Genomic DNA, 27,019 nt, shown 5'->3' with positions numbered 1-27,019 from the left:
AAGAATAACAAACTATGATTCGAATTGAGAGGAGATTAAAAAAATAAAACCGAGAAAATTCAAAAGAGAGGAGAAGCTATGTAGAAAATTGAAAATGCCAATAAGATGCCAATGGTATGCAAAATGCCAATGGTATGCAAAATGCCAATGGTATGCAAAATGCCAATGGTATGCAAAATGAACATGAATCTGAATCTGTGTCTGTACCAAGAGTTTTGACCTGGGACTAAGCAACTTTCAGAAAAGAGATTTTTTATGCTTTTATGTTTTGTGTTTCTGTGTATCCATGTTCTGCATGTCTTTAAAAATTAACAAAGTTTGTTAAAAAAAAGAGAGAGAGAGGCTGAGAGTTTTGAGGAAGGATAGAGCAGAACGGGAACCACAGAGATTCCTATGAGAAGGGCATGAGGGTGAGATTGTAAGAGCAGTTTTATCGGAGAAGAAGGAGGCAGAAGGAGGAAGCTGTGTGCTGACAGAGATGGGGAAAGGATATGAACACATCTTCTGCCATTGATAATTCATACACAGTGGATGGTATATGGGCAGCCTTGGGAGAGGGGCTAGCTGCCGGCCCCTCTACTGTCGAGCATCTCTGCTGGCGGAGGGCTTTGCTGCCCCCCCGCGGGGCTAGACATTGTGATTTAAAATGACCAGGCTTCCCACAATTGTGACAGTTACCAGATGGTTTATTACCTCTGGTGATAGCTGCAGCCGTCATTTCGGCTAAAGAGGCTTTACTGAGGGGTTTTTCAAGAGAGCCCCTCTTTTAAAAAGGAAAAATTTCGTTTGGTTGATTCTCTTAGTTCCTCAATGTGCAATTTCTGGTCCCGAGAGAATCCTCCACCCATACTCACGAAGGGTCCACGGCGATCGCCTGCGATCGAATCAGGGATGAGGTATACCAAGGCTATGCCAGCCGATGAGTATGGATGGTCCAAAGACGTACCACCTCGCAGATGATCACGTCGGGGTCACCAGTTATGGTGGTCTCTCATGAATGAAGACACTGAGGCAGTCGTCTTGAAGCCAAATCGGGATGAGAGCCCAGGGCAAGCTCTGACACCCTCTTTTATTAGAAGCAATCTTTGTTAACGTTTGCAATTTTTTGTTAGTGTGTTGTTACAAACTCATTACATCACACAAAATACCATATGAGAATACAAAGCTGTAAAGTTTAAGTTTGCTACAATTCTGGGTAAGAAGTGGCAACATTTCGACCTTGTCCCTCGCCTCGTGTTACAAACAACTACCAGAAGGCCCGTTGTCCTTGCACGCGCGCGAGGAAACAGATAGCAATTCCCACAATTTCTATAGTCCAACACATTTCAGTTAAGACATCTAATGTAGGAATGTCGCTTTTTGGTCCTATTACAATATGTCTCTGTCTCCTGGACTGATATCAGGAATTCCTACAGATGCTTTTTATTCAACTGATTCTTTTACCTGCGTCAGTCCTTGCAAGTCTTATAAACTACAGGTTGCCCAAGACTTACGACTACAATTAAACCCAAAATTTCTGTTGCTAAGTGAGACATTTGTTAAGTGAATTTTGCCCCATTTTGCAATCTTTCCTGCAGACCAATCGCTGCAGATGTTAAGTTAGTAACACGGTCATTAAGTGAACCTGGCTTCCCGATTGACTTTGCTTGTCAGAAGGTCACCAAAAAGGTTCACATGACCCTGGGACACTGGAACCGTTGTAAATATGAGTCAGTTGCTAAGCATCTGAATTTTGATTGGGTGATCATGGGGATGCTATAATGGTCATAAGTGTGAAAAATGGTTGTCACTTTTTTCAGAGCTGTTGCAGAGCCGGTCACTAAATGAACTGTTGTAAGTCAATGACTACCTGTATAGTATAACACTTCATCTGGGTTCATTTATCATAGTGTGTGTTTTCTTTCTGTCTCTAAGCATTAGGAAGGTTTTTCATAGTTCATGTTAATGAAATCTCACTACTGCACCTCTTTTATTCTTCGGTTGAGCCACCTGTCAGATAAATCACTGACAGTTGGAAATGCAACAATGGTTGGTTTTCCCAAAGGTTGTCTTTATATCACCTGGCACCAAATATTCCATCTAGGCACAGAACAAAGCAAACATCTCTATTCAAGCCGTTGCTTAGGTAAGCAGTATCTGCTATGAAACATTTCCACTGCTTTTGATTCATGTTATTAGCAATATATTCCCACTAGATGGGATTTCTGGGCAGCTATTACTTTTGAATCAGTAGTATCTGTAACCTGCAATCAACCTGGCCGATACATTTCAATGTGGTGTTTAACTTAATGCTGCCATCCGTTGTAAAAGATGGCCCACCGTTTTGTTTTGTTTTTCTTCATAAGAGGCCAGGGTCTCAACTCATTGCTTTTGATGGTAGAAGTCATAGGAATTACTTTCTGCACCTCAGCTGTGAATTTCCAGGAGCAAAACCTCTGTGCACTGTAGCACCATCACAACAAATGGATACAGATTGACCAGGGGATAAAATGGACCAACAGACTTCAACCTCGGCTTTGTTTTGTGGTGGACCTCTAGATCTTCAGGCTCACTTACTGGTTGTTCAGATCCTAAGCAATCTGAACTTAGAATTGCATACAGAGTTCTGCTTCTCCCTGCCTTTGTTTCTAACACAAAGGCTGCTTTTGCGCCAAAAATTGAGGGTCTCAACCTTTTGACTTCTTGACTTTTGACTTCTGCGGCTGTGTTGTTGGTTTGTTATTCTGTGGTTAATTTTTTTTAATGTCTCTGAAAATTTGAGAGATCAGCTTCAAGGCTGATATAAGGAGTGAGTGCTGAACCCTGTATATAAGTCTTTTTAAAGAATAGGCGGCCTTGGTGGTCAGAATGAGGATAGTCAGCAATATGCACTTTTGACTGAAGACTCTAAAAAATGTTTTTTTTTTTTCCTTTGCTTATGCTGGCAGTGGGTGATCTGCATTTCAAATTTACTTGCTATTCTACAAGCAGTTTGAATTTAACTTGGTCTCCGTGTTCTATTATTGTCTCAGTCCAGCCTGCATACTTCTTATTCAGAAAAGAAGATAGTAAGTTCTGAAGTCACAGACCAAATGGAGAGTAAAATCTGAATATTATTAAATGCAATTGCAATTACTTTAATTGTTGCAGCTTTTGCCTTGGCTATGATGTCAATGTTGATGCCACCAATGACTACCTGAAAAGGAAACAGAAATGTGAAAATGTTATCAAGCATTCAGTTGGACTTTTATTTGACTTTTACAGCTCTTCCACTTTAAAGTGTAAATTGAATATTCAATTAAGCAGATAAATTGCTCCAAGAATGCAGAGCAACTAGCTGCTCAGGGCCTCTCATTATCTAAAATTATTTTCCTATCAGATCTTAGGCTTTTCTATGGCCTATAGTCCAGTAAATAGTGCTGGTTGACAGTAGAAATATCCTTTGTCTAAGTCTAAGACATCTACACAGTAAACAGTAAACATTGACCTAAATCAGAGGTGTGAAATGCAATGCCCGCGGGCCGTATCCGGTCCACGATGGAAAATGTAAGGGGCCAGCCTGCATCACTTCGGATCAGTGTACCCAGTGTGAAGAGGAAACATATCAGCAGCTTGAGGAGTGGCGTCAAGCTGGCCATGCCCACCAAGTTGGCCCTGGCCACCCAGTCAGCCATGCCCCACAACCCCCCAAGGTCAACCACAGCCCTGATGCAGACCTCAATTAAATTGAGATTGATACCCTTCACCTAAATGATTCAGACACTTTAACAATTAGAATGGCCCAGCTCAGCCAATCATTCACGCACCAAAACTCTTGAAAAAAAGGCAAAAACAGGGATAAGTACTCACTGGTCTTGGCACATCAGGTGTGTTTTCATTTTGAGACAAGCTGCCTCTCCTGCCCTGACCTTTTTGGAGCTTATTCAGGGCTACAGCAATACGACTGCCCACTATGGCATTATTCTTGATCAATGCAATATCTGATACCAATTGATAAAGGAAAGAAAAATATAACAACTCAAGAATTGAAACAGTAAGGTATGGTAATTAGGATGCCAAATGTGGAATACTGGGATCCTATATTGGATCCTACCTCACCGAGTAATTGTTACAGGAATAAAATTAGAAGGAATGTTTCACTCTTGTGTAAATCACCTTTCATTCTCAGAGAAAAGATGGGATATTTATGCAATTAACAATAACAAGGAAAGAAAAAGAAAAACTCAAAACCCTCAAAACCCACCCTGTTTTCTAAAGCTACTCTTATGCCTTCTGGGATGGCCATATAGACATTACTTCAAAAGAGAAAATATATTATAGAAAAAAGGAACGTTTGCATTAAAATTTACATATACTGACATATACACAGGCTAAACTTGAGCTAGAACGAAACAAGACAATTTATACAAATACACAATATTTGTCATGTAACATAGATAGCCATCCTAGTATCTTCTGATTCTACTATTACGATGCAGGATGAAATATCAACCAATCATGAAACACGCTTACTGGAATTTTAAAAATGATTGCCATAAGAATTTAAGATCAAAAAGAGTTTTGAATTCCCATCTGGTCCAATTTCTGCAAACACCACAGCAAAACAGTTGAGTCATGCATACCTATTAGTAGAGGATGAAGGACTCCACTGGAATCTTTTCATCGACTCTAGGTTGGAAGGTCTGCTGCTTATCAACACAGTGCCACAGATCAAGTTAATCGTTTCTGTTTCCAATGAAGATTTTCTAAATGTTGTTTTTTGCAAAAGACTGGCTCAAATTTGCACATAGACATTCTTTCTAGGGACTCTGGATTCCAAGATGAACAGGGAAGTATGAATTTGTATTTTGCATAAATGAACCTCTTCCTCTCACAAATGCTCTTACTTGACCCCCAAAATCCAACTACTCTGCCTAAAACACAGATATCTTCCAAGCCAAAAGGGAGACTAAGGATTTTTGCTAATGGCAAGGAGAGTCAGGTTTCTATGGTAGTCTCTTCTAGAAAAAAACGAATACCAATTTCTATTGTTACAGCAAATAAACAACAAAGAAACCAAACTGGTAAACTGGTGTTTTGGGAAGCCCAATGTGGAAAACCCTATCTATACCTTTGCCATTGACACGATCTGGCTGTAAATTACCATAAACATTCTGCAAATAGGAATAACTTCTCAATTATGACTTTCCTAAAGGAGCAATTTAGATTCATGGTCTTGTGTCTCACAGATGGAGGAACCATGCCTGCTTCCATACTGCCCCTATTCTTATTGTAGTTTCTTCCCCAAACCCCAAAAACTTTAACCTTAGACTGTCTACTATTGACCTCACCCCTTTCCTAAGAGGTCTGTAGGGGGCGTGCATAAGCGCACCAATGTGCCTACCGTCCCTGTCCTATTGTTTCTTTTATTTTTATTTTATTTTTCTTATATGTACCCATTTCATGTATTCATAACTATGTATACACTTATACTTATTATCTTGTAAACAATTGACAAATCAAATAAATAAATAAATAAAAAATAAAATATTCTTTGCTTTCTGATTGCTTCCCTTGGTTGCCTACCCTCAGAGCAATTTGAGCTGTTTTGCTACTCCAACTTCAGTTGAGATCAGTAAAAACATGCTTTGGGTGTGACTCAGTGACTTTTGAAGGACAGGTCAGGTAGCAATATTGCAGAACCCTGTATGGATAGAGCAAGAAGAAATCATGAAGTTGTATTTGAGGGGAGGAGAGATTGAAAAGCTGCAGAAGATGCTGTGGGGTTAGGAAAGGATACTGGACTTCAGTGATTCTCCACCAGATAACTCATTTACCCTCTGCAGCAAAAAGGGTGTGAGCTCCTTCCCTTTGACCTTTTTTTTCCTGTAAGTGGAACAACAAGCATAGCGCCTTGCATGATTGATAGCTAATCCATTTACAGAATTAGATATTTTGCAGAAAGAAAGAAAAGAAAAAAAACCTCTTATCAAAACACTTCTGATTGGGAGGAACCTTGAAAAAAGTTTCCTCAAGGATGATACATTTTTGACAGGAAACACAGGAGGGGATTTGTGATTGCAACTGCTCAAACTGTGAACATTGGGGAAAGCAATCTGAACTGGGATCCCAGCATTATTTACCTAGTTCATCCTGTCCCTGAAGCTGAAATGTTCAATGAATGAAAACGCACGAGTGTCTCTTCCTTTGAATTAAGCTGGCAAGTTTTGAATTGTGGGGAAATGTCCCAAGGAGAAAGATTTAGCCCTCTATCGGTATTATGGCCCAAATATTGTCTTTAAACAAAACAGTAAGAGATCTAAAGTAGACAATCCACTACTTTAACTTTGCCTACTGTTGCAGAAGTTAGAAAAAAGTTAGAAAATATTCCTGGGCATGTACAAAAGTAAACACCCAAAAACAATCTTCCTTGGAGGCAGTGGTGTCCATGGGGGTAGGGTGATGGTATTGAATCTATAGGACACAACGTTGCAATCCAATCCCTTTCCTTTTGAGATCATGAATCATAATCTGCCATTATACAGATTTGGACCCCTTTGCTGTTTAGTTTAAAATTTAACACTCCTAGAATTTACATTGCTCTGATGCTGAATACTCAAAGAACCTCCTATATATAATCACTACAGTATATATTTAACCTCAAATATCAGAATGATCAAGTCGCAACGTTACAGTTGGGAGGTTGGGTTGAGACAAAGTGATGAAAGATAAAATGTAAAAGGTGTCTCATGGGCTTATTAATTAATCAGAATAGTGCAAAGTAAGTTTCAATCAGAATAAAGCTGGAAGGGACCTAGGAGGACTTCTAGTCCAGCCCCCTATTTCAGTAGGAGACTCTATTTCAGACAAGTGACTCTCCAGTCTCTTCTTAAAAACCTCCAGGGATGAAGCAGCCAAAACTTCTGAAGCAAGCTGTTCCATTGGTTCATTGTCCTCACTGTTAGGAAGCTCCTCCTCAATTCCAGGTTGTTTCTGTCCTTAATTAGTTTTCATCCATTGTTTCTTGTCCTTCCCTCTGGTGCTTTGGAAAATAAATTGACCTCCTCCTCTTTGTGGCAGCCTCTAAAATACTGGAATATGCTACCATGCCCTCCTTTGTCTTTCTTTTCTCTAGGCTAGCCATGCTCAAAATCTGCAACTGTTCTTCGTACATTTTATGAAGGACTTTGATCATCTTAGTTGCTCTTCTCTGCACTTTTTCCAAAGTCGCAACACTTTTTTTGTAATGTGGTGGCCAATACTGGATGCAGTGTTACTAAGGCTTTATAAAGCAGTACTATATTTTTCCCATGCTGTTTTTTTTAAAAAATTTGGAATTAGAAAAAAAAATCCAGTCACCATATTTCCTTTGTCAAACGTAAGTTGCTTTTTTTCTCCCTCTTATGCCCCACCCCGTTGTTTTTTCCATCCCTGTTAAGGCTAATAGTGCCATCTGGTTTTTGTCATATTTTTATTTCTCCCCAAAACCCTGCCTTCTTCAGAAGAAAAAGAAAAATATATATGAAAAACTGGGTTATGTCACTCCGCTAGTTGTTATTTTTTCTTTTCCTTTTTTTCCCCTTTGTTGCATTTGAATAGGTCTGAACTGGAGATTTTGCATGCCTATTACTGTGCTGTTAATACATGAATTGATAGTGTATTAAAAAATAATCTTACTGAGCTTCATCCAAAGCTTGCTGGATTGTTTGTTCAATAAGCTGCCCAGAAGCAGCTTCATGTGGAGGACAGGGAACGGCAATCAGGACTCCACTGCCCAGCTGCAAAGTTAATGACCTGGCTGAGAAAAAAAGAGAGTCTTTGTTGGACCATGGCCTTATCTTTATTAAACAATTCAATCAATGGTTAATGTCCCGTGCACGATATATGGAGCCATTCAGAATCATTTGTTGAGATGGGTGACCCTACAAACTGAACGAATAAACAAAAAAAAGCAAACAAACAGACATGACACAAAAGTGTCTCACACATAACGCAAAGAACAAAAGGCTGAGATAGACTGGGCCAATCAGAACTGCAGCTGAAAGTGAAAACAATATGGATCTCCACCAGGGGTGGGATTCTACCAATTTGGACTGGTTCTATAGAACCGGTTGTTATGATTCTGCGCAGTTCGGAGAACTGGCAAACCATACTCCTGGTTGGCTCCACCCCTCTCCACCTGCCCCTCCATCCGCCCCTCTCCACTCACCCCCTCCCTGCCCAGTCAGTACTTATTGCACATACATGACATCGCGCGCATGCCCAACATTGCTGACTGCGTTCTCCCCCACCCAGTCACTCCTTAAGATATTTCTTTCCCCCCCTCCCCACGATCAGCTGTTCTGATGATCAGCTGTGTCAGGATCCCCTCGCTGTCTTACTGCTTCACTCAGGAGGCTTCCCTGAGGCTGAGGAGGCAAAAAGGGGTGTGCGGGGGAGGGGGTGGGTGCTGCACCCCCGCCCCATTTTTTGCCTTCCTGGGCCCAAGGGAAGCCTTCTGGGAGCAAAAATGCCCTCTCAGGAGGCTTCCCTGAGGCCCACGAGGCAAAAAAAACCAGGTTGGGGGGATGCTGCAAACAAAAAGAAGCCATGCCCACCCAGTCACATGGCCACATCCACCTAGCCATGCCCACCTAGCCACACCCACAGTACCAGTTGTTAAAAAATTTGAATCCCACCCCTTATCTCCACATTCTACCTCCATTGTACTGCACTATTTCTCACTACTGATTACAACGCTTTATAATGTCACTAAGTCATAGTAATATAAAGCCATAACTGATATGTTGGTGATGGTTGGATGCTGCTGTAGATCAATAGTGAACAGAAAGTCTCAGCAGAGTCTAAAGAGTACAAAACAAATGTTCTCCCTTTGTAAAGTATCCAGAAGTTACAGTTGGTACAAAATGTGTTTACCAGTGTAAGATAGAGGGGATCATAGGATTCCTGTATGAAAAATCTGCAATAGCTACAAACTGATTACCTGGAATAATTTAAAGTCCTTGTATTATATTTTAAAGTCCTAAACTGCTTAGGGTCTATTATTTCCCCCCCACCATGTACCTAACTACTATAAGACATAAACATGTCTTAGCAAATGTGTTTTCCAGTCATGCACCTATTAAATTGCCTTCATCTCACCTCCTACTTCCTAGGCAACAAGTGAGATAGCTTTAAGTTCCTTAGATGTATCAATATTTTTTTTTTAATTTTGGGACAAAGGGGAATCTCCAGGATGTATTTGTGTCTCTCTACCAATCGTGCCTGTCATATTGTTTTTTATTTTTCTTATAAGTATCTATCTCATGTATTCAAAATTATATTTATTCATATACATGTATCTTGTAAGCGATTGACAAATCAAATAAATACTAAATACAAGTAGTTACAACAGGTTGAGGTAGGATGGGGATGATGATTCATGGGATTAGCAAATTTCATGCTAGTTTTCTACCTAATCAAGCAGTGTCTGCGTTTGGTAGAAGAGAAGAACTGTCTCTAAGAGATTGTCTATCTCATGATAAATGTTACGTTCCAATGTGGCTCTCTCCTCCATCTGCATTTTAAGCGGGAGCTGGGGCCGTTGTTGATTGGCTGGCTGGTCTGACAGCTACCATATAAAAAGAGCTGTCAGAAGGCGTCAGCTGTTGCCTGCCACCACGCGCATACTTGTTAACTTGTGGCTGCCATGGGTAACCCGTTTGTGTTGAATAAACGCTGTTAACTGTTTAAAAGGTTTTGCCTACATTCCTGGCACCGCCAATTTAACAATAAACCTGACAGATGTGAAGAGTACTAGGACAGACCTTTTAAAGAAAGAAAATGTCATAAACTCTTCTTTCTGGAACATGAAGGGAATCCTCTTCTGCATTTCTTTTATGCTAAGGAATGCATTCTCTTCAAAGTTGAACTCCCTTCCAACTCACAGATCTGAATTTATTTATTTTGTCCTCTTTTTAATTGTATTTATTTGTTAATTGAATCTGTATTGTTATTTTTTATATTCTATTTGTTTTAAATCTTTTTAACAGCTTTGCCAGACCAGAAGGGTGGAATATAAATCAAATGAAAATAGAAACCCTGACTGGGACAAGGAATAGTGAATAGATATGGGGATCTTGTAAAATACATAAAATTGGAATATATAATGGTATTCTAACAATAGGTTAGAGAATTGCAAAGATAAAAGCAGTAGAAGTAAGAGACCTTGATGTCTGTAGAAAGACAACACATGCTTTGTACAACATACAGTAACTGAGTGTTCAAAGGCTGCAGTTCAACAGAATCAACATGCTCTACATGTTCTGTAGTACTTTAGATTTCATATAAGAATTTTTATGCTTCAATGCTTACATCAGAAAAAATGCATACCAAAAAAACAGTAAAACAAGAAGTGAACTACACCAGCCTTCAGTGGGGTTTTGGCGGTGGGCATTGGGTAGGTTTTGGTTGAGAGGGGCAGAGTCAGCAGTCAACATGTCAACTTCCACTGCAATAGTGTGGTACAGTTCAGAAACATTTTTAGCACTTAATTTTGTGGCATATACAAATTGGGCCTTGGGAATTGCTGAAAATGGCAGTTGTGGGTATAGGATTCGAAGCCTATAGAAGGATAGAACAGAAGATGTCAAGGAGAAAGAGAGACAGAACAGCTGAAGATACAAAGGGGAAATTTGGGGTGGCTTTAGCTTGATCCTAGGTGTAGTAATGTAGAAGAAAACCTTATTGAGGTCAGTGAGCTTTTGACCTCCACCAGGCGTGTAAAGCTTTGCAGTTTTTGAGAGAAATTGAAAAGCTTCTCAGCTGAACTTCCATTCAGATTCCACTTATCCAAGATGCATCTTATTCTACTGACAGCTCACCAATTAGTTGAGCAGCAGCTTTCTCATCCTGCACCTGGTATGGTGCCTGGAAGCCACTTCGGTGAGAGAAGAAGGCTGGGAATTCTCTTGATTTTCCAAAGGTGGCCACACAGACTCCTTGAGTTTCCTGCAGAAGTAAGACAAGAAAGGTGGACTGAAAGGACACAGTGCCATGTAGAAGGAAAAGCTGATACCCAGTGCAGGTTTCTTCTTTTAAAAATTGGATAACAACAATCTCTTAATGTTGGGAACATTACTTCTATTACATGTACAACATTGTTTATCCTGGACTACAAATTACAATGTGATTGAACTACAGTGTATTTATTATTTAGTTCAATTATATGAGACATAGAACATATTTACCTTGTTCCCTGGGCAGTGGTGGGATTCAAATTTTTTTACTACAGGTTCTGTTGGCATGGCTTGGTGGGCATGGCAGGGGAAGGATACTGTAAAATCTCCAGTCAGAGGTGGTATATGCCGGTTCTCTGAACTACTTGAAATTTCTGCTACCAGTTCTCCAGAACTGGTCAGAACCTGCTGAATACCACCTCTGTTCCTGGGACTCCATAGATGCAGGTGCTTGATATATCTTGGAGCTGTACAGTGAAAGGCTTTGCAAGTAATAGCAAGCATTTTCAGTTAGGCCAGATGTGTCTTGGCAACCAATTCAAAAACTTCAGAATTAATATGTATCCTGCAAGGGTGGAACAAACCTCCAATAGTCTAAACACTGCATTCTGGAACACTTCCCATAACCAAATCATGCAAACAATATTAATTGCATCTCTATTTGCTAAGAAATACAAGGATATTAATTTTATTTTTATACTTTATACTAAAATAATGTATTACTTTTAGTAGCAGTATTTATTTGCCCCCTTTAAAGCTAATGCATTACAAATGAAGATCAATAAAATATCAAATTAAACAAATAAAATAGGGAAACATCTCATTTAAAATTTACAGACTTGTAAATTGATTAAGACCATTCAGCAAAAATGTTTGGCCATCTTCTAAAACTAAACAAGAATAGGTTTCCACAACAAAACATTGCCACAGAAAAAGTACTGTCCAGCATTTTATGCATTTTAAAATATATTTAAACTCCAATTACCCACAAATCACTTCAATCTCTCCTTCAAATGGACAAAGATCCTACTTGTTAACATACCAGGCCTGACATTTTGAGACATTGAGCCAATGATTATGTTGAAATTCTATAATTTTATAGCTTACCAAATACTCCAGTGTCCTGCCGATATCAAGTATAGACTTAACACCTGCAGAAATTACAGCAACTGGAGTACGACTTAACTCAGTCAGATCAGCACTCACATCCAAAGCTGAAAAAAATAGGATAAAATATAAATACAAATTCTGAAGGAACCTCTCAAATATTACCCAATTATTTTCACACTTCTCAGGAGAAAAATATTAAAATGCTATAATGAAATAATAGTATATGAAATTTCCCCAAAGGTACATTTGTAAAAGGCAATCGAACTTTCTTGGTTTTTTTTTCCTTGAAAAAATTTCACTTCTCATCCAAGAAACTTCTTCAGTTTTAAGTGAATGGTGGGGAATGGAAGGAATCTATTTTATCCTTCCACATGAAGTTGCCTTATTCTATTAATGATCCATTTCCCTCAGTCAGAAACCAATTATATAATTTTTTTTTTTTTTTTTTTCGAATGATACAATGCTTCAGGCTAGAGACAATAGAGTTGGCACGTAGACTGGGTATGCCAAAACCTTTAAAAGACTTCCAAAATTCTAAGGTTAAAGTTCTGATTAGAAATAAAGAGTTGCTGAAAAGTTAGTGCAGCTGGGCTACTCCATCAAGTTTGGTGCGGTTAACTTTGAGTTTGTATCTATTGTGTGCTCTTGTGTTGTTATGGTTGAAGCTGAAGTATTCATTGACAGGTAGGACATTGCAATGTATGATTTTATATACCATGCTTAAGTCAGACCGAAGACGGCGTAATTCAAGGTTTTCTAGTTCTAGAATTTCAAGTCTGGTGGCATAAGGTATTCTACAACGAGTAGAGGAGTGCTGAAAAGTTAGTGCAGCTGGGCTACTCCATCAACAAAACAGGCCGCCTTTCCTTGGACTGAGAACAAGAGGTCAAATGCCCAAGATGCTTGTTCTCTCCTATTCTAAATGAATTGTCAATTTCAGACAAAGCAAAAATGAAGTTCCCCATCTATGGAATGAATAGGGATATACAGGGATTTTTTGCAATTGCAGTCCCGGTCATAAAACTGATCACCATGGGGCCGATTCCCATTAGAATTTCCATCACAGTAGATCTGCATGTTCATCTTCTTTGCTGATTCCCTACATCCCTGAAAGCAGCAGTTTTTGAAAGATAAATGCATTAATAATAAATTTATTACACTCTTTAAATGTAATAAATCTGATACATTGTTTAGTTTGGTGCTTAAGTAGAAATGGATTTCCCCACTGCTCTGTCAGAAGTCTTTTTTTAGCATTCATTATTTGGGAACCCATAACTGGAAATCTTTATAAATATTATATGCAAGGTTCAGTGAAAAATGCATTATACAGAAACACCGAACAAAGGAAAATATATTAAACATTTTGAAGAAGTGAAGTTTATGTCTTTTTATGTATTTACATTTATGTACATTAGTTACTCAGCCAGCTGTAGAGAAGGATATATGCTGAAATAGCACAATAACAAATAAGTATTTGGTGTCCTACTAGGGCTCCATCAATAGGGGATAACAAAAAGGTAGATGGTTTTGTAACACAGCATTTTGGAATTAAGGCTTTGATTTGTAATTAAAATGATGTTTGTCTTACTCTTTTCTCCTCCCCGGTGGACCCCTCCAATTCCTCCAGTTACAAATACTGGAATTCTTGCTTTGTGTGCCACAATCATGGTTCCCGCCACAGTAGTTCCCCCAGACAATCCCTGTCATGGAACAACCAACGATTATTCAGATTTCACATTTTTCAAATAAGCAATAAGTGATATGTGTGAATGGTTGGAATGTTTTCATAAATAAAGTTGGGAATTTTTAAAATCATGCTTTGTTGAACAATCCGTAATGGCTTTCACTTACAATGCTAAGCTAAAACATTAGATTATTATATTATTCTGAAGAGAAAAAGATAACATTATGGTTTAGTGCAATGTGTGAATGAATTCTATGCCAATTCAGTCTAAAAATTCAGTTAAACTCCAATACATCTATGAAGATTTTCAGTTATCCAGATCATAGTTTTCTCAAAAGTGCTTTATTTAAAAAGGCAACTGGACTGTTTTTTGAGGAAGAAGTGAAGCATCTTCTTCCTCAAAAACAGTCAAGCTCCGTTTTTTAAACAAAGCACTTTTAAACCCCAATGCTTCGTATTTGCCTTATGGCATTATCTTTGATAACAACGACCTGCCTTTATTCCCAAATGTTTTTCTCCTAGACATTCAGGCAATGGTGATAATAAATAGTGTGGGAAGAATAGCTGAGGAAAAATTACAGGGTGTCATAATAAAGACTTCAAATATTTGAAGAGCTCTTGCACAAATGACATGTTCTCTGTTGCCTTGGACACTGAGATTAAAACTTATAAATAATATTTGCAGAAAAAGCCCTGTCTTGTGGAACATTAGGAGAAACCTCTGAATAGTAGGTACTACTCAGAAGTGAAAAGAACTCCTTCATTGCCAGTCAGATTCAAGATGCTGAAAGGGTACCTGAGCCCTTTCTCCAACTCTTAAGGTTTTATGACTCTATTGAATTGAAAAGCAAACATGAGGTTACAGGATGTATGGTAACTTCCAAGCATAAACAAAACAGATAGACTGAGAACTAATGTTCCTTTTCATACTCACATGGAGTCAAGCAGCCTTTTGCCTCCTTTTTATAGGCTGGATGAAAATCAGGGTGGCAATGCCAATGTTGCTGACTCCAGTGTAAAAAGCTTGCTCTTGGGCTGCTTAGATTCCCTAGAAAATGAAGGCACTCTTTGAAAACGTTGTGCTGAATGTGAGAAGGGTGGAAAAGGCAACTGCTTGGGCTGGTGGATACATCTGGAATGCTGAGAGTACATTCATAAGGCATGTCATCAAATAGCTTCTATAAGTGGCTTACTTATTTACAGAAGAATGCCAAGATGTCTGGTCACAAAACAACTAAAAAAATAACCTGGCTTATGGTATAAAGGAGACTTCAATCTCTTTGTAGACAGAGACCATTCTCAACTAAGAAACAAATTGTACTGATTATTTTCAACTTTTCTGTAGACATTATTGCTTGTCTGTGTCTGACTGCACTTCTGATAATTAGTTTCCTTAAACAGTAGAGAGTAGCAAGTCCATAAATGAAATTCAAGTGTATCTCAACATGAAATGACAAATATTTGCTTGGAAATAGCATTTCCAAAGTTTCAAAAGCCCAAGGCAAATTCACCAAACTCTAGCCAACTGGAGATAATTTGCTTAACCCTGTCAAAAAAAACACTCACTCATCTGTTTGAGTACTTGTTTTGCATATTAACTCACAGGAAAACTTCCACCAACTGACCCTTACCCCTGAATTATTTAGGTAGCACAAGCAAATTAGAATAATGAGGAAATCCATCAAGTACCTGGCTGAGAACATAGGGGAAGTCTCTGCGAGAGACCTTCATTATGTCCTTGGCTGTTGCAAGGATTTCAAGTTCTTCATCTTGGAAGCCTACATGAATGCGGCCATTTAATATGCCAATAGTTGCTGGCACACACCCATTTGCTCTGACAATTTCTTCCACTTCTCTGCCCATGCTGAAAATTCAATATATGGCAACACAGACAAAGAAAGAAAAATGAAAAGGGTAAAAAACAAAATATTTAAGAGAAGAGAGAACTGATGCATGGGCTCTGTTTATACTTCATTTTATTCAGTTTATTTTTTCTGCACAATCTAAAACTCTTGCTCTTAATATACAGATTTAGCTCTGTCTACATGCATAAATGTTACACTGTTAGCATATGGTCCCTTATAAAACATACAAAGGACTGGTTAGCTTTCAGTTAACATAATTTATTGGTGAAACCACAATTCAGTGGTTCCAGTGACTTGAAACAGGCAACCTTCCAACAGAAAAAAAGACTTCCTTGCAGTTAAAAAAGGAAAATGGCTCTTCTATTCATAAAATAGTTTCAAAGATGTTGGTGCTGGTAAAAACATCTATCAGTCATAGCACTCCAACATGAAAGGGGAGTTTTTTGACTATAGATGTCTCCCTGTATTTTTTTTCTCTAACATCTTATTCTGTTATAGACAAAGCTGAGTTAAGTCTAAAAAGTAAAAAATAGAAAAGATCAGCGTCACAAAGCTGGCTGAGTCACAAACAGCTCTTTTTTAGGATTTCTCTCTGCTTTCTCTCTTTTCTTTATATAAGCAACAAATTATAACTTTCAGATCTATCACGTTCTCTGAGAGGCAATTGTAACAGCAATAGCACTTCGACTTATATACCGCTTCACAGCAGGGGTGGGATTCAATTGGCATTACTAGCAATTCGGTGATTACGTTTTGCGCATGCATGCGCAAAAACTTCTCCCCTCCACCTGCTCCCCAGTTTCTCACAGGGCTTGTGGGAAGCGGACACATGTCTGCATCAGTCTGAAACTGGAGAATATTTGTAGGCCAGAGTTGAAATGAGGGGTCCTTGTGCTCTCTGAGCTTGATTTTCTTGCAGACGATTCATTACCCAAACTAGGTAACATCATCAGTGCTAGCAAGGAATGAGATTTGCTCATAATTTACTAGTGGTTTGACCTGTCAGTGTTGGAGTGGTCTTGGAGGTTCTTCGGTTGGGTTGTTTACAATTAGCTTGTTTGGCAGTTGATTGGGATATTGATTACTTGATTGCTGCTCTGATATTAATCTTGCTAATCTATGCTCATCTAGTTGCTGATTGCTGGTAGAGAGGTGTTTTCATCATTTTGTGCCATTTTTGGCTTGTTGATTATCTCTTTTGTACACTAAGTAGATGTTGTTTATATCTATGTATCTACTGATGGCCATATTGTCAGAGTGCCACGCTTCCAGGAATTCCTTAGCATCTTTGGATTTGTTTTAATTTAGGATGGTCACAATGAATAACTCTCTGATCCCATGCACAACTGATCATCTGATTTTGCCTCTCATGTAATGAACAGCAAATATATCTCACATCCTGCTGCTATCATCAAATGTTCTTAGCTTAAGAGGGAAAACAGCACATTAATGCTGATGTTTTTATTTTATTTTATTTTATTTATTTATTTGCTTGTCAAACATGTACAAGATAACAAGTATAAGTATGAACATAAACAAGAACAAAGGAAGTAAATACAGATAAATGGGGACAGCAAGACAGAGACAGTAGGCATGCTGGTGCACTTATGCACGCCCCCTTTAAGGACCTCTTAGGAATGGGGTGAGGTCCACATATGTATATAGTGAATGGGGTGGATGTGAGAGGATGAGATTGTCAGAGTGAACATTTCATGTTCATTTGGACTATTATGTAATGTGTTCCATTCCATATTAATATGTACCTTAAAATTTGTGTGTTAATAAATCAATTTCACTTTAGAGAAAGAAGGCATGGGTGTTTTTCCCACTGAGATCTTGACAATTAGAGAACTAGGGGTCCTATCTCAACTTTGAGAGGTACGAAAGGGACAGAGGGGGAAGGATGGTGAGGGAGAACCCCTTTGATTTGTTGGCCTTTGTTGAAAGGGGAGGAAATTTTAAGAAAGGCAGCGAATGTCTACCCAGAAAATGTGAATGTTATGGAAATAAACCACATGCTTTGGAATTGCTCTGACAGAAAAATGGAGATAGCTAGTTACATGGGGAAGTAGAAAATCATCCAAGATGGAAGCAATGGAAAAAACCACTTATTATCAATAAAATTGAGTGGTTGGGTCCTGGAGTCTTATCCTTTAATACAAGGTGGCATATTCATTCACTAGAAATCTGTTGAGGGCAGAAAGTATCAGCAATGACAACTGGATAAAATGCTTATGTTGACATCACTTTGATGTCAGTCAAGAAACTATATATATATATATATTGTTTTCTTAAGTTTTTATGGTACTTACATGTATGGCATTCAGCTTTGTTCGGGTATTTTCCCACGTCATTGTAGTTGTGCTTTTAAAGTTGTAGCAGCGTTTGGCAGAATCTCATCTGCCATCATCAGGCTTCTGATGGCAGATGAGATTCTGCCGAAACGTTGCTACAACTTTAAAAGCACAACTACAATGACGTGGGAAAATACCCGAACAAAGCTATACACACACACACACACACACACACACACTATATGTAAGAATGACTTAAGCATGTCTCAATCATGAATGGGAATAAACTGAATGATTTCCTAGAGCAGCAACCCCCAACATTTTGGGCATCAGGGACCAGTTCCATGGAAGAGAGGTTTCTCCGTGGACCAGAGGGGGCATGGTTTCGTGTGCTACCTGCATGGATGAGGTTTTGCTCATTTGTGTGGCCCAGTTTCTGGCCTGCTGCAGCCTAGTACTGGTCCACAGACTGGGAGTTGGGGACCCCTGTCCTAGAGGACATAGCAGGAAAAAAAAAACTTCCAGAGCATGTTATTACTTCGCTAGGTGCAAGTAGGAGAATGTCGAAGATTATCTAGAAAGCCCATCCACCTAAGATTAATTGAAGCATCGGGTAAAAGCTTGAAGTAGCCCACCTCAGATTCTGTGGATACGGCATGCCATGTGTGACTATGGTGCTTTCCAAGGCAACAACTGGTTTTCTACTCTCCATAGCTTCTTTTACCAAGGGATGAATGTTGAAGTCACCATCTAAAATAAAATAAATTTACTCATTATTAATGATTCAAGAATGATTCAATTTCTTTCTTTCATCCATTTAATGAAGAAAAATGTCATGTTTATGCCATGCAATTGGTATGGTTTTATTTTCTTATGACTAGACAGGACTTAGATGTTATTGCCAGAATAATATGTTAACATTTAATAGTGATAAATATAAAGTAGTCATGTTTAGAGTTAGGCAGGGGGGAAAAGCCCACAAATGACTTGTCTGACAAACAGAAATTGATCTGGTTTTCTCTTAATACTAACTTGAAATTTAATATTTCAAGCTGAATGATTAAGATCATTGTTTGGCTGGTCCAAACAATAATGGTTCCTTAAGATTCTGGACCAAGCCTGGAAGCAGACAGGTGTGCCTTATTCTCAGGTTATTAAAGCACAAATTACAATTCCAGATATTATATGGGATGAAAATATAAGGTTTATATTAACTTGATCAATTATATATCTTCCAACAATAATCTTTAAATGGTTTTATGGATGCTAAAAAGTACTTAAACTATTTGAGGATGGAAATAAGGACATAACCATTGTTTTTTCCAGCATATCAACACATTAGCTACTACGTAAAACTAACTCCTATGGCTACATAATATACAGAATATAGGCTACATAAATTATTATCTATGACTTATGTAAGCCCATAAAATAATTCTGGTCAGTACAAATAACAATCTTACCTCAGAAAGCATGGATAAATATAATGAAATTCATTTATACAAAATACAGTAGGTTAAAAATAGTTATATAAATATTGGAAATGAAATTGCATATTTACATTAAATAATTATCTATTGAATTTATGTTACATTTTACATTTTTCTGCTGTATATTTTTACTCATGTTTAAGCACTTATATAGTTTTTTTAATTGATCATGTGTTTTGTGTTTTGTTCCTTTTTTGTCATTATTTAAAGAGTAATTCAAAATTATTTTACAAATTGTAATTCAAAAATTTAATTTCTCTAAGTCGTATTTCTTACAATGTGAACAAATCAGGCAAATGTACAATTTGAATAGAGAATCAAAGATGTGTCGTTAAAGTTTGATTTTTCCTTATTAAGTAGGATAAACACACCTTCCTGGTATAATAATTAAAACAGAAACCCTAGACTCAGACATAGTTTTTTTATATTCGACAAATATTTTATGAAAATTGGGTATTATTTTGTAATATTATGTAATATCTCCATCTGCTGCATTATAGGGGAGCTATAAGCCATTTTATTTTATTAGGTTTCTGTTATTATAACAATCAGTTAGAAAAATCTCCTATACTATCTACAGAATATAATTGTCCACTTATTCAAAAGATCAGAGAATATTTATTTAGATTTATTTGACTACCCATCTCGTTACAGTGGTTCTTATTAGAACAAAGTTTTAAAATATAGAAGCACAATATAGGTAACTGTTAAAACATAAAATACAACCCAAAGAAGAAATAGTAGCTGACAATTAAAAAAAACACCCCACAAAATAATTTCAAACCATCCAGATATCACAAACTTGAGTTTAAAACAGAGATATTTTCTTTTTTTTTAATTATTTAAGTTTTTTTTTTACATAGAATGAAGAAATGCAAGAAAATAAAGAGAGAAAATAAAATAACTTTAGAATATATGAATAACTGCCAACCTTTTTAACAGACAATCTTATTATCCCCACTCCCTCTTAGATATCATACAAATCCCTTTGGCCTCTAATTTAATCACATCTTTCTTAAATCTTTAAATCCATAAATCATCATTTCTTTCAAAAACAGAGGTATTTTCATGATAGCCTGAAGCCTTTATAGTCTACAGTCTAGAAAACTGTTTTTCCATTTGAAAATCTAGAATTAAGTTAACGGCATTTCTTTTTGCCACCTCTCAGTTTTACTCTACAAATATACATAATGATTTTGTGTTGCTTAATTTGGCTTAATATTATATATTTTATTCTTTACTGCACTGATATCTTATCAATATATTTTCATCAGGAGGTGGGTGATGTTGAAAGAAATGTTTGTGAAAAGCAAGAGCCTGGTAGCAACTTTCCTGATTAACAAATGTTATTCAAAGGCTCTGTGATGATTAAAGCTGGAACTTTAATAAAGAAAATACACTGCTCAAAAAAATAAAGGGAACACAAAAATAAGACATCCTAGATCTGAATGAATGAAATATTCTTATTAAATACTTTGTTCATTACATAGTTGAATGTGCTGACAACAAAATCACACAAAAATTATCAATGGAAATCAAATTTGGCAACCCATGGAGGTCTGGATTTGGAGCTACACTCAAAATTAAAGTGGAAAAAAACACTACAGGCTGATCCAACTTTGATGTAATGTCCTTAAAACAAGTCAAAATGAGGTTCAGTAGTGTGTGTGGCCTCCACGTGCCTGTATGACCTCCCTACAATGCCTGGGCATGCTCCTAATGAGATGGTGGATGGTCTCCTGAGGGATCTCCTCCCACACCTGGACTAAAGCATCCCCCAACTCCTGGACAGTCTGTGGTGCAACGTGGCATTGGTGGAGGGAGCGAGACATGATGTCCCAGATGTGCTCAATTGGATTCAGGTCTGGGGAACGGGCGGGCCACTCCATAGCATCAATGCCTTTGTCTTGCAGGAACTGATGACACACTCCAGCCACATGAGGTCTAGCATTGTCTTGCATTAGGAGGAACCCAGAGCCAACCACACCAGCATATGGTCTCACAAGGGCTCTGAGGATCTCATCTCGGTACCTAATGCCAGTCAGGCTATCTCTGGCTAGCACATGGAGGGCTGTGCAGCCCCCTAAAGAAATGCCACCCCACACCATTACTGACCCACTGCTAAACTGGTCATGCTGGAGGATGTTACAGGCAGCAGAACGTTCTCCACGGCGTCTCCAGACCCTGTCATGTCTGTCACATGTGCTCAGTGTGAACCTGCTTTCATCTGTGAAGAGCATAGGGCGCCAGTGGCGAATTTGCCAATCTTGGTGTTCTCTGGCAAATGCCAAACGTCCTGCACGGTGTTGGGCTGTAAACACAACCTCCACCTGTGCACGTCAGGCCCTCATACAACCCTCATGGAGTCTTTTTTTGATCGTTTGAGCAGCCCCATGCACATTTGTGGCCCGCTGGAGGTCATTTTGCAGGACTCTGGCAGTGCTCCTCCTGTCCCTCCTTGTACAAAGGCAGAGGTAGCAGTCCTGATGCTGGGTTGTTGCCCTCCTACGGCCTCCTCCACGTCTCCTGATGTACTGGCCTGTCTCCTGGTAGCGCCTCCATGCTCTGGATAGTAAGCTGACAGACACAGCAAACCTTCTTGCCACAGCTCGCGTTGATGTGCCATCCTGGATGAGCTGCACTACTTGAGCCACTTGTGTGGATTGTAGACTCCGTCTCATGCTACCACTAGAGTGAAAGCACCGCCAGCATTCAAAAGTGACCAAACCATCATCCAAAAAGCATAGGAACTGAGAAGTGGTCTGTGGTCACCACCTGCAGAACCACTCCTTTATTGGGGATGTCTTGCTAACTGCCTATGCTTTCCACCTGTTGTCTATTCCATTTGCACAACAGCATGTGAAATTGATTGTTAATCAGTGTTGCTACTTAAGTGATTTCACAGAAGTGTGATTGACTTGGAGTTACATTGTGTTGTTTAAGTGTTCCCTTTATTTTTTTGAGCAGTGTAGAATTTGGTCCATTCACTTGAAATGGAAAGCAAACGAAATTCTTTAAATCTACAGTCCAGATACAAAACTTCACGCAAGTTAAATTATGCCTGTGTTTTTCACATTTGATCACCCCAGCCTCCAAAAAAAAAAGGAGTAAACCTTTTCAGGATATACTCACTATGCAAAGATCTTCTCAAACAGGGTAGATAATGAGCCAATGCAGCATTGCTATTCCACAATACAAAAGTGGTCTTCCAATCATTTTTTGCCAGAATAGAAAACCAATTCATGAGTGCAGATCTGCGAAAAAAAATAAAATGAAATGGTGGTAAATGCGATACACAAAATAAAAAATATTTGTGTTATGGAAGAATGTGTAAAAAATTCCAGACAGGGTTCAGGCTCAAAGATTAATCAGTAACACAACTTGTTTGTCACTTTGATTGCAAATCTAGCCATAAGATGCTTTGTAACCGTGTAATTCATAGCATGGTTTTGTGGAATGTGAACCCAAGATAATGAGGTATTATCATCTCCATTCAGATCTGTAATAGAACTGAAAACATTCTAGTGGCATTGGGACTGAAACTGATTAAATTATTATTTAATTCTCCTTTGACCCAATTCTATTTAACCACATGGTTTGAGTAATAGGTGAATACATTCTATTATTACATTGCAACCTGAAATGAATCTGTAAAAACAGGAACACATTAAAGGAATCTGTAAAATTTGTATATTACATACCAATTCTCATGAATGAAGGCAAATATATGTGTCCCGGGATAATGTTGCAGGATCTAATTTGGGTCATTCACCAGGACCAGAGGTTTAGTCTTCAGGCTTGTGCTAGAGTCCAATTCCCAGGGAATTTCTCTCTACCATCTGAAATGTGTGTATAGAGTTTGAATTCTGCAATATACCAATTCTTTTCACTAGGCTAAAAAGTTCTTTGAGGTAAATTATCTGTGCATGGTTCAAAAATAGTAGAATAGTGGTATATTTAACTGTAGTAGAGTATTTTAAATTGCCGCTTTGTGCAGCAAAGGAGCAGGTGAGTTGTGTCCTTCTATACTTAAAAAGATTAATGTAGACAAAAAGTTAAACATCTGTGTTGTGCTATGTCTATGTTGTATTTTAAAAGCACAATTCCAAAGCTGGGTCTGGAACAACTAGTAACAAACAATACTAGGCTTAACAACTGCCTCGATCTCATCTTCTGCAATAGTTTGAATTCAATTTATGGAATACAAATTAAAGAACCCTTTTCCAACAGTGACCACAACATGATTGACTTTTGTCTCAACATACGTCCACACAAAAATCATCACAACGACAAAATCCCCAATTATAACTTCAAAAAAGGCAACTATGATCTTATAATCAACGATCTCTCTTCCCTTGATTGGCAATTTCTATTCACTGGATGCAATACTGTTGAAGACCATTACAACATATTCTTACTAGAAATCAAAAGAGCCATCAAACTATATGTACCAATAACAACTCCCAAAACCAGGAAAAACAGATTTTAAGGAAATTTCAATCCAAAAAGAGATCACTTTGGCAAAAAAACAAATCTGGTCACGTTGCCAACTTCAAAAGCCGTTACAAAAATCTATGCCACCAGATTAAAACTGAATGCACTAATTATCACATTAAACAAGAGGAAAACCTTCTATGCACATATTCCACCCGTGCTTTCTACAATTTGTAAACAAAAAACTAAAAGACTCAAGGTCCATTCCACCCCTGAAAGGGCCTAATGGCAAAGACTGCAACGACGACACCATCAAGGCAAACCTCTTTAACACATTCTTTGGCTCAGTATTTGTAAACAGCAATGGATCAAGCCCAGTACTTCCTAGTCGAACCACAGACAACTACAATGATCTAATACATATCGATTTTACAGAAGACATTGTTGAAAAAGCACTGCGCAATTTAAAACCACCCCTTTCTATTGGACTGGAAGGAATATGTGCCTACTTCTTAAAAAAGCTATCCACTTCCACAGCCGAACCTCTAAGCATAATCTTTGAAAAATCTTTCAGGACCAGCTCCTTGCCAAAACTATGGTCACAAGCCACGGTCATCCCCATCTTCAAAAAGGAAGACCCCAGCCGACTTAAAAATTACAGACCAATCTCCTTATGCTGCGTCACCTGTAAAGTCATGGAATCAATTATTAACCAATCCATTATCCTCCACTTAGAGACAAACAACCTACTCTCTAATAAACAATTTGGTTTCAGACAAAAACTATCCTGTAATCTGCAACTCTTACACTGCAAAAACATATGGATTACACAACTCCATCAGGGCAAAGCAATAGACGCAATCTACATAGTCTTCGGTAAAGCCTTTGATTCAGTGGTACATGACAAACTACTACTAAAACTAAAATCTTATGGTATCTCTGGACACCTACATAACTGGATACAAGCATTCCTGTCAAACAGACAACAAATGGTCAAAATTGGGAGCGTCCTATCAAATTCTGTACCTGTCAACAGTGGTGTCCCCCAAGGCAGTGTTTTAGGACCAACTCTCTTCATACTCTACATAAATGACCTCTGTGATCATATTAAGAGCAATTGTGTTCTCTTCGCTGATGATGTTAAGCTATTCAACACCACAGACTATACTACTATCCTCCAAAAAGACCTTGACTATGTATCAGAATGGTCAAACAAATGGCAACTTCAAATCTCAACAAATAAATGTTCTATCTTACATATTGGCAGAAAAAATCAGAAAATAAAATACAAACTAAATAGCCAAGACCTTGTTTAGGATCCAAACTTTGTCAAGGACCTTGGAGTACTCATCTCAAATTATCTAAGGGCTAGAGCCCACTGTAACTACATAGCCAAAAAGGCATTAAGAGTTGTTAATCTAATCCTACATCGCTTCTTCTCTGGTAACATCACACTACTAACTAGAGCATACAAAACATTTGCTAGACCTATACTTGAATACAGCTCATCAGTCTGGAACCCATATCATGTATCTGATATTAACACAATTGAAAAAGTCCAGAAAGATTTCACAAGAAGAGTTCTCCACTCCTCTACTCATTGCAGAATACCTTATGCCACCAGATTTGAAACTCTAGACCTAAAAAACCTAGAACTACGCCGCCTCTGGTCCGATCTAAATATAGTATATAAAATCATACATTGCAATGTCCTACCTGTCAATGAATACTTCAGCTTCAACCATAACAGCACAAGAGCACACAATAGATACAAACTCAAGGATAACCGCACCAAACTTGACTGCAGAAAATATGACTTCAGCAACAAAGTGGTTTGGAATACTCTACCTGACTCTGTGGTTTCTTCCCCAAACCCCAAATACTTTAACCTTAGACTGTCTACTATTGACCTCACCCCCTTCCTAAAAGGCCTGTAGAGGGCGTGCATAAGCGCACCAGTTGTGCCTACCGTCCCTGTCCTATTGTTTTTTATTTTTCTTATAAGTATCTATCTCATGTATTCAAAACTATATTTATTCTTATACCTGTATCTTGTAAGCGATTGACAAATCAAATAAAATGTAAATGTAAACACTTTCAGAAGCACAACCCCACTTCAGTCTGTTTCCTTGGGATCTCCACTAACATTGTACAAAATAGCAAAAACTATTTCAGCAGACTATACAAAATAACAAATAGCTCTGCAGGTTTGGGGGAAGGACAGCTTTTTTAAAAATCTTGTAACATTTTTGTTTCTGCTTCTATTAAAAATAATTGAAAACATTTTGTAGGATTATTTCTTGTAATCAGTTTTAACCACATCGATTTTAATTACAGCCTTGTATCTATTCTTCCACTTCAGCATTGCAAAAGGTATCTTTGGCCTTGCAGTTTAAAGGCTTGTGACTCTAGTTCAGATGCCAAGGAGGAAGATTAAATTAATATGCCTCTCAATCAAATACTGTTTGGTTTTAATTTCAAATCAACTTAAACCTGTGTCCATTCTTACTTTAAAAATTAAGCAAGTTTCACCAGTGTGTTTTAAAACCTTCCTGTCTATCTCAGCCAATACTGTACAGTATTCTCAGTAAACTATTTTGGATTTTCATGGTGAGAAGTTTTTGTTTACCATCCATGCAGTGATCTAATATTTGAAGAATATTAATCTTTGTTCTGAGAAAAAGATGGTCATATAGCCAACTCCTTACCTCTGGCATGTGTTTCTCGCGATCATACGCTGACTGAAATTTTAATGGGGGCTGGGTGGAATTGCAACAGAAGAATCTTGGAGGCTTCAGCTGTGCTGCATTTCAGCTCCATACTAGTGTTGACCAACTCTATTTATCATTAACATTAACAGAAAAAAACAGGTGGCAGGCTGGAACCATTCAATGCCCTGAAGGAAGGGGAGACTAAAATATCAAATTTCCAGCATCAATTGAGAAATTTCCTTTTGAGAAATTAAAAGCAGATTTGAATAAATCTCTGAGGCATTGTATTTTCAGAAAAGTTAAATAAAAGTACAAAAGATAACAGTATTGCAAAGAGTAGTTTTGTCAATTTATCATCCAAAATAAGATAAGCTTGCCTCTGTCTAGACACCTGACTTACATCCACCCTGGCTATTCATTATTATTTGAAACTTCTGCCACTATTAGCTGTGAGGGTTTAAATTTTAGTTGATTGA

The 27,019-nt window shown here is 38.0% G+C and overlaps 1 protein-coding gene across 4 annotated transcripts in view; it reads right to left on the bottom strand.

The window, feature by feature from the left end:
- LOC113432839 (uncharacterized) overlaps positions 1–26,671 on the bottom strand; it is a 50,103-nt gene extending 23,432 nt beyond the window's left edge. For 3 of the 4 annotated variants that reach the window (XM_087968503.1, XM_087968502.1, XM_087968504.1), the window contains exons 1-11: positions 26,541–26,671; positions 22,531–22,652; positions 18,544–18,658; positions 15,439–15,613; positions 13,654–13,765; positions 12,063–12,169; positions 10,821–10,947; positions 7,636–7,756; positions 5,759–5,844; positions 3,829–3,959; positions 3,116–3,175 (exon numbers count right to left, since the gene is read on the bottom strand). In XM_087968503.1, coding sequence (XP_087824629.1) covers positions 3,116–3,175; positions 3,829–3,959; positions 5,759–5,844; positions 7,636–7,756; positions 10,821–10,947; positions 12,063–12,169; positions 13,654–13,765; positions 15,439–15,613; positions 18,544–18,658; positions 22,531–22,652; positions 26,541–26,566 — 1,182 coding nt within the window. In that variant the 5' untranslated portion in view covers positions 26,567–26,671. Of the gene's footprint in view, positions 1–3,115; positions 3,176–3,828; positions 3,960–5,758; positions 5,845–7,635; positions 7,757–10,820; positions 10,948–12,062; positions 12,170–13,653; positions 13,766–15,438; positions 15,614–18,543; positions 18,659–22,530; positions 22,653–23,099; positions 23,229–26,540 lie in introns of those variants that run through there. The other variant, XM_026695060.2, reaches the window with a different exon arrangement.
- Positions 26,672–27,019: the final 348 nt, after the last annotated feature.

The sequence above is a fragment of the Notechis scutatus genome, chromosome 6, assembly GCF_049901735.1.
Source record: "Notechis scutatus isolate UNSWTSFEM ecotype Mainland chromosome 6, rNotScu1.2, whole genome shotgun sequence".
In the NCBI taxonomy this organism is placed as follows: domain Eukaryota; kingdom Metazoa; phylum Chordata; class Lepidosauria; order Squamata; family Elapidae; genus Notechis; species Notechis scutatus.
This window is presented reverse-complemented; position numbering and strand designations above follow the sequence as displayed.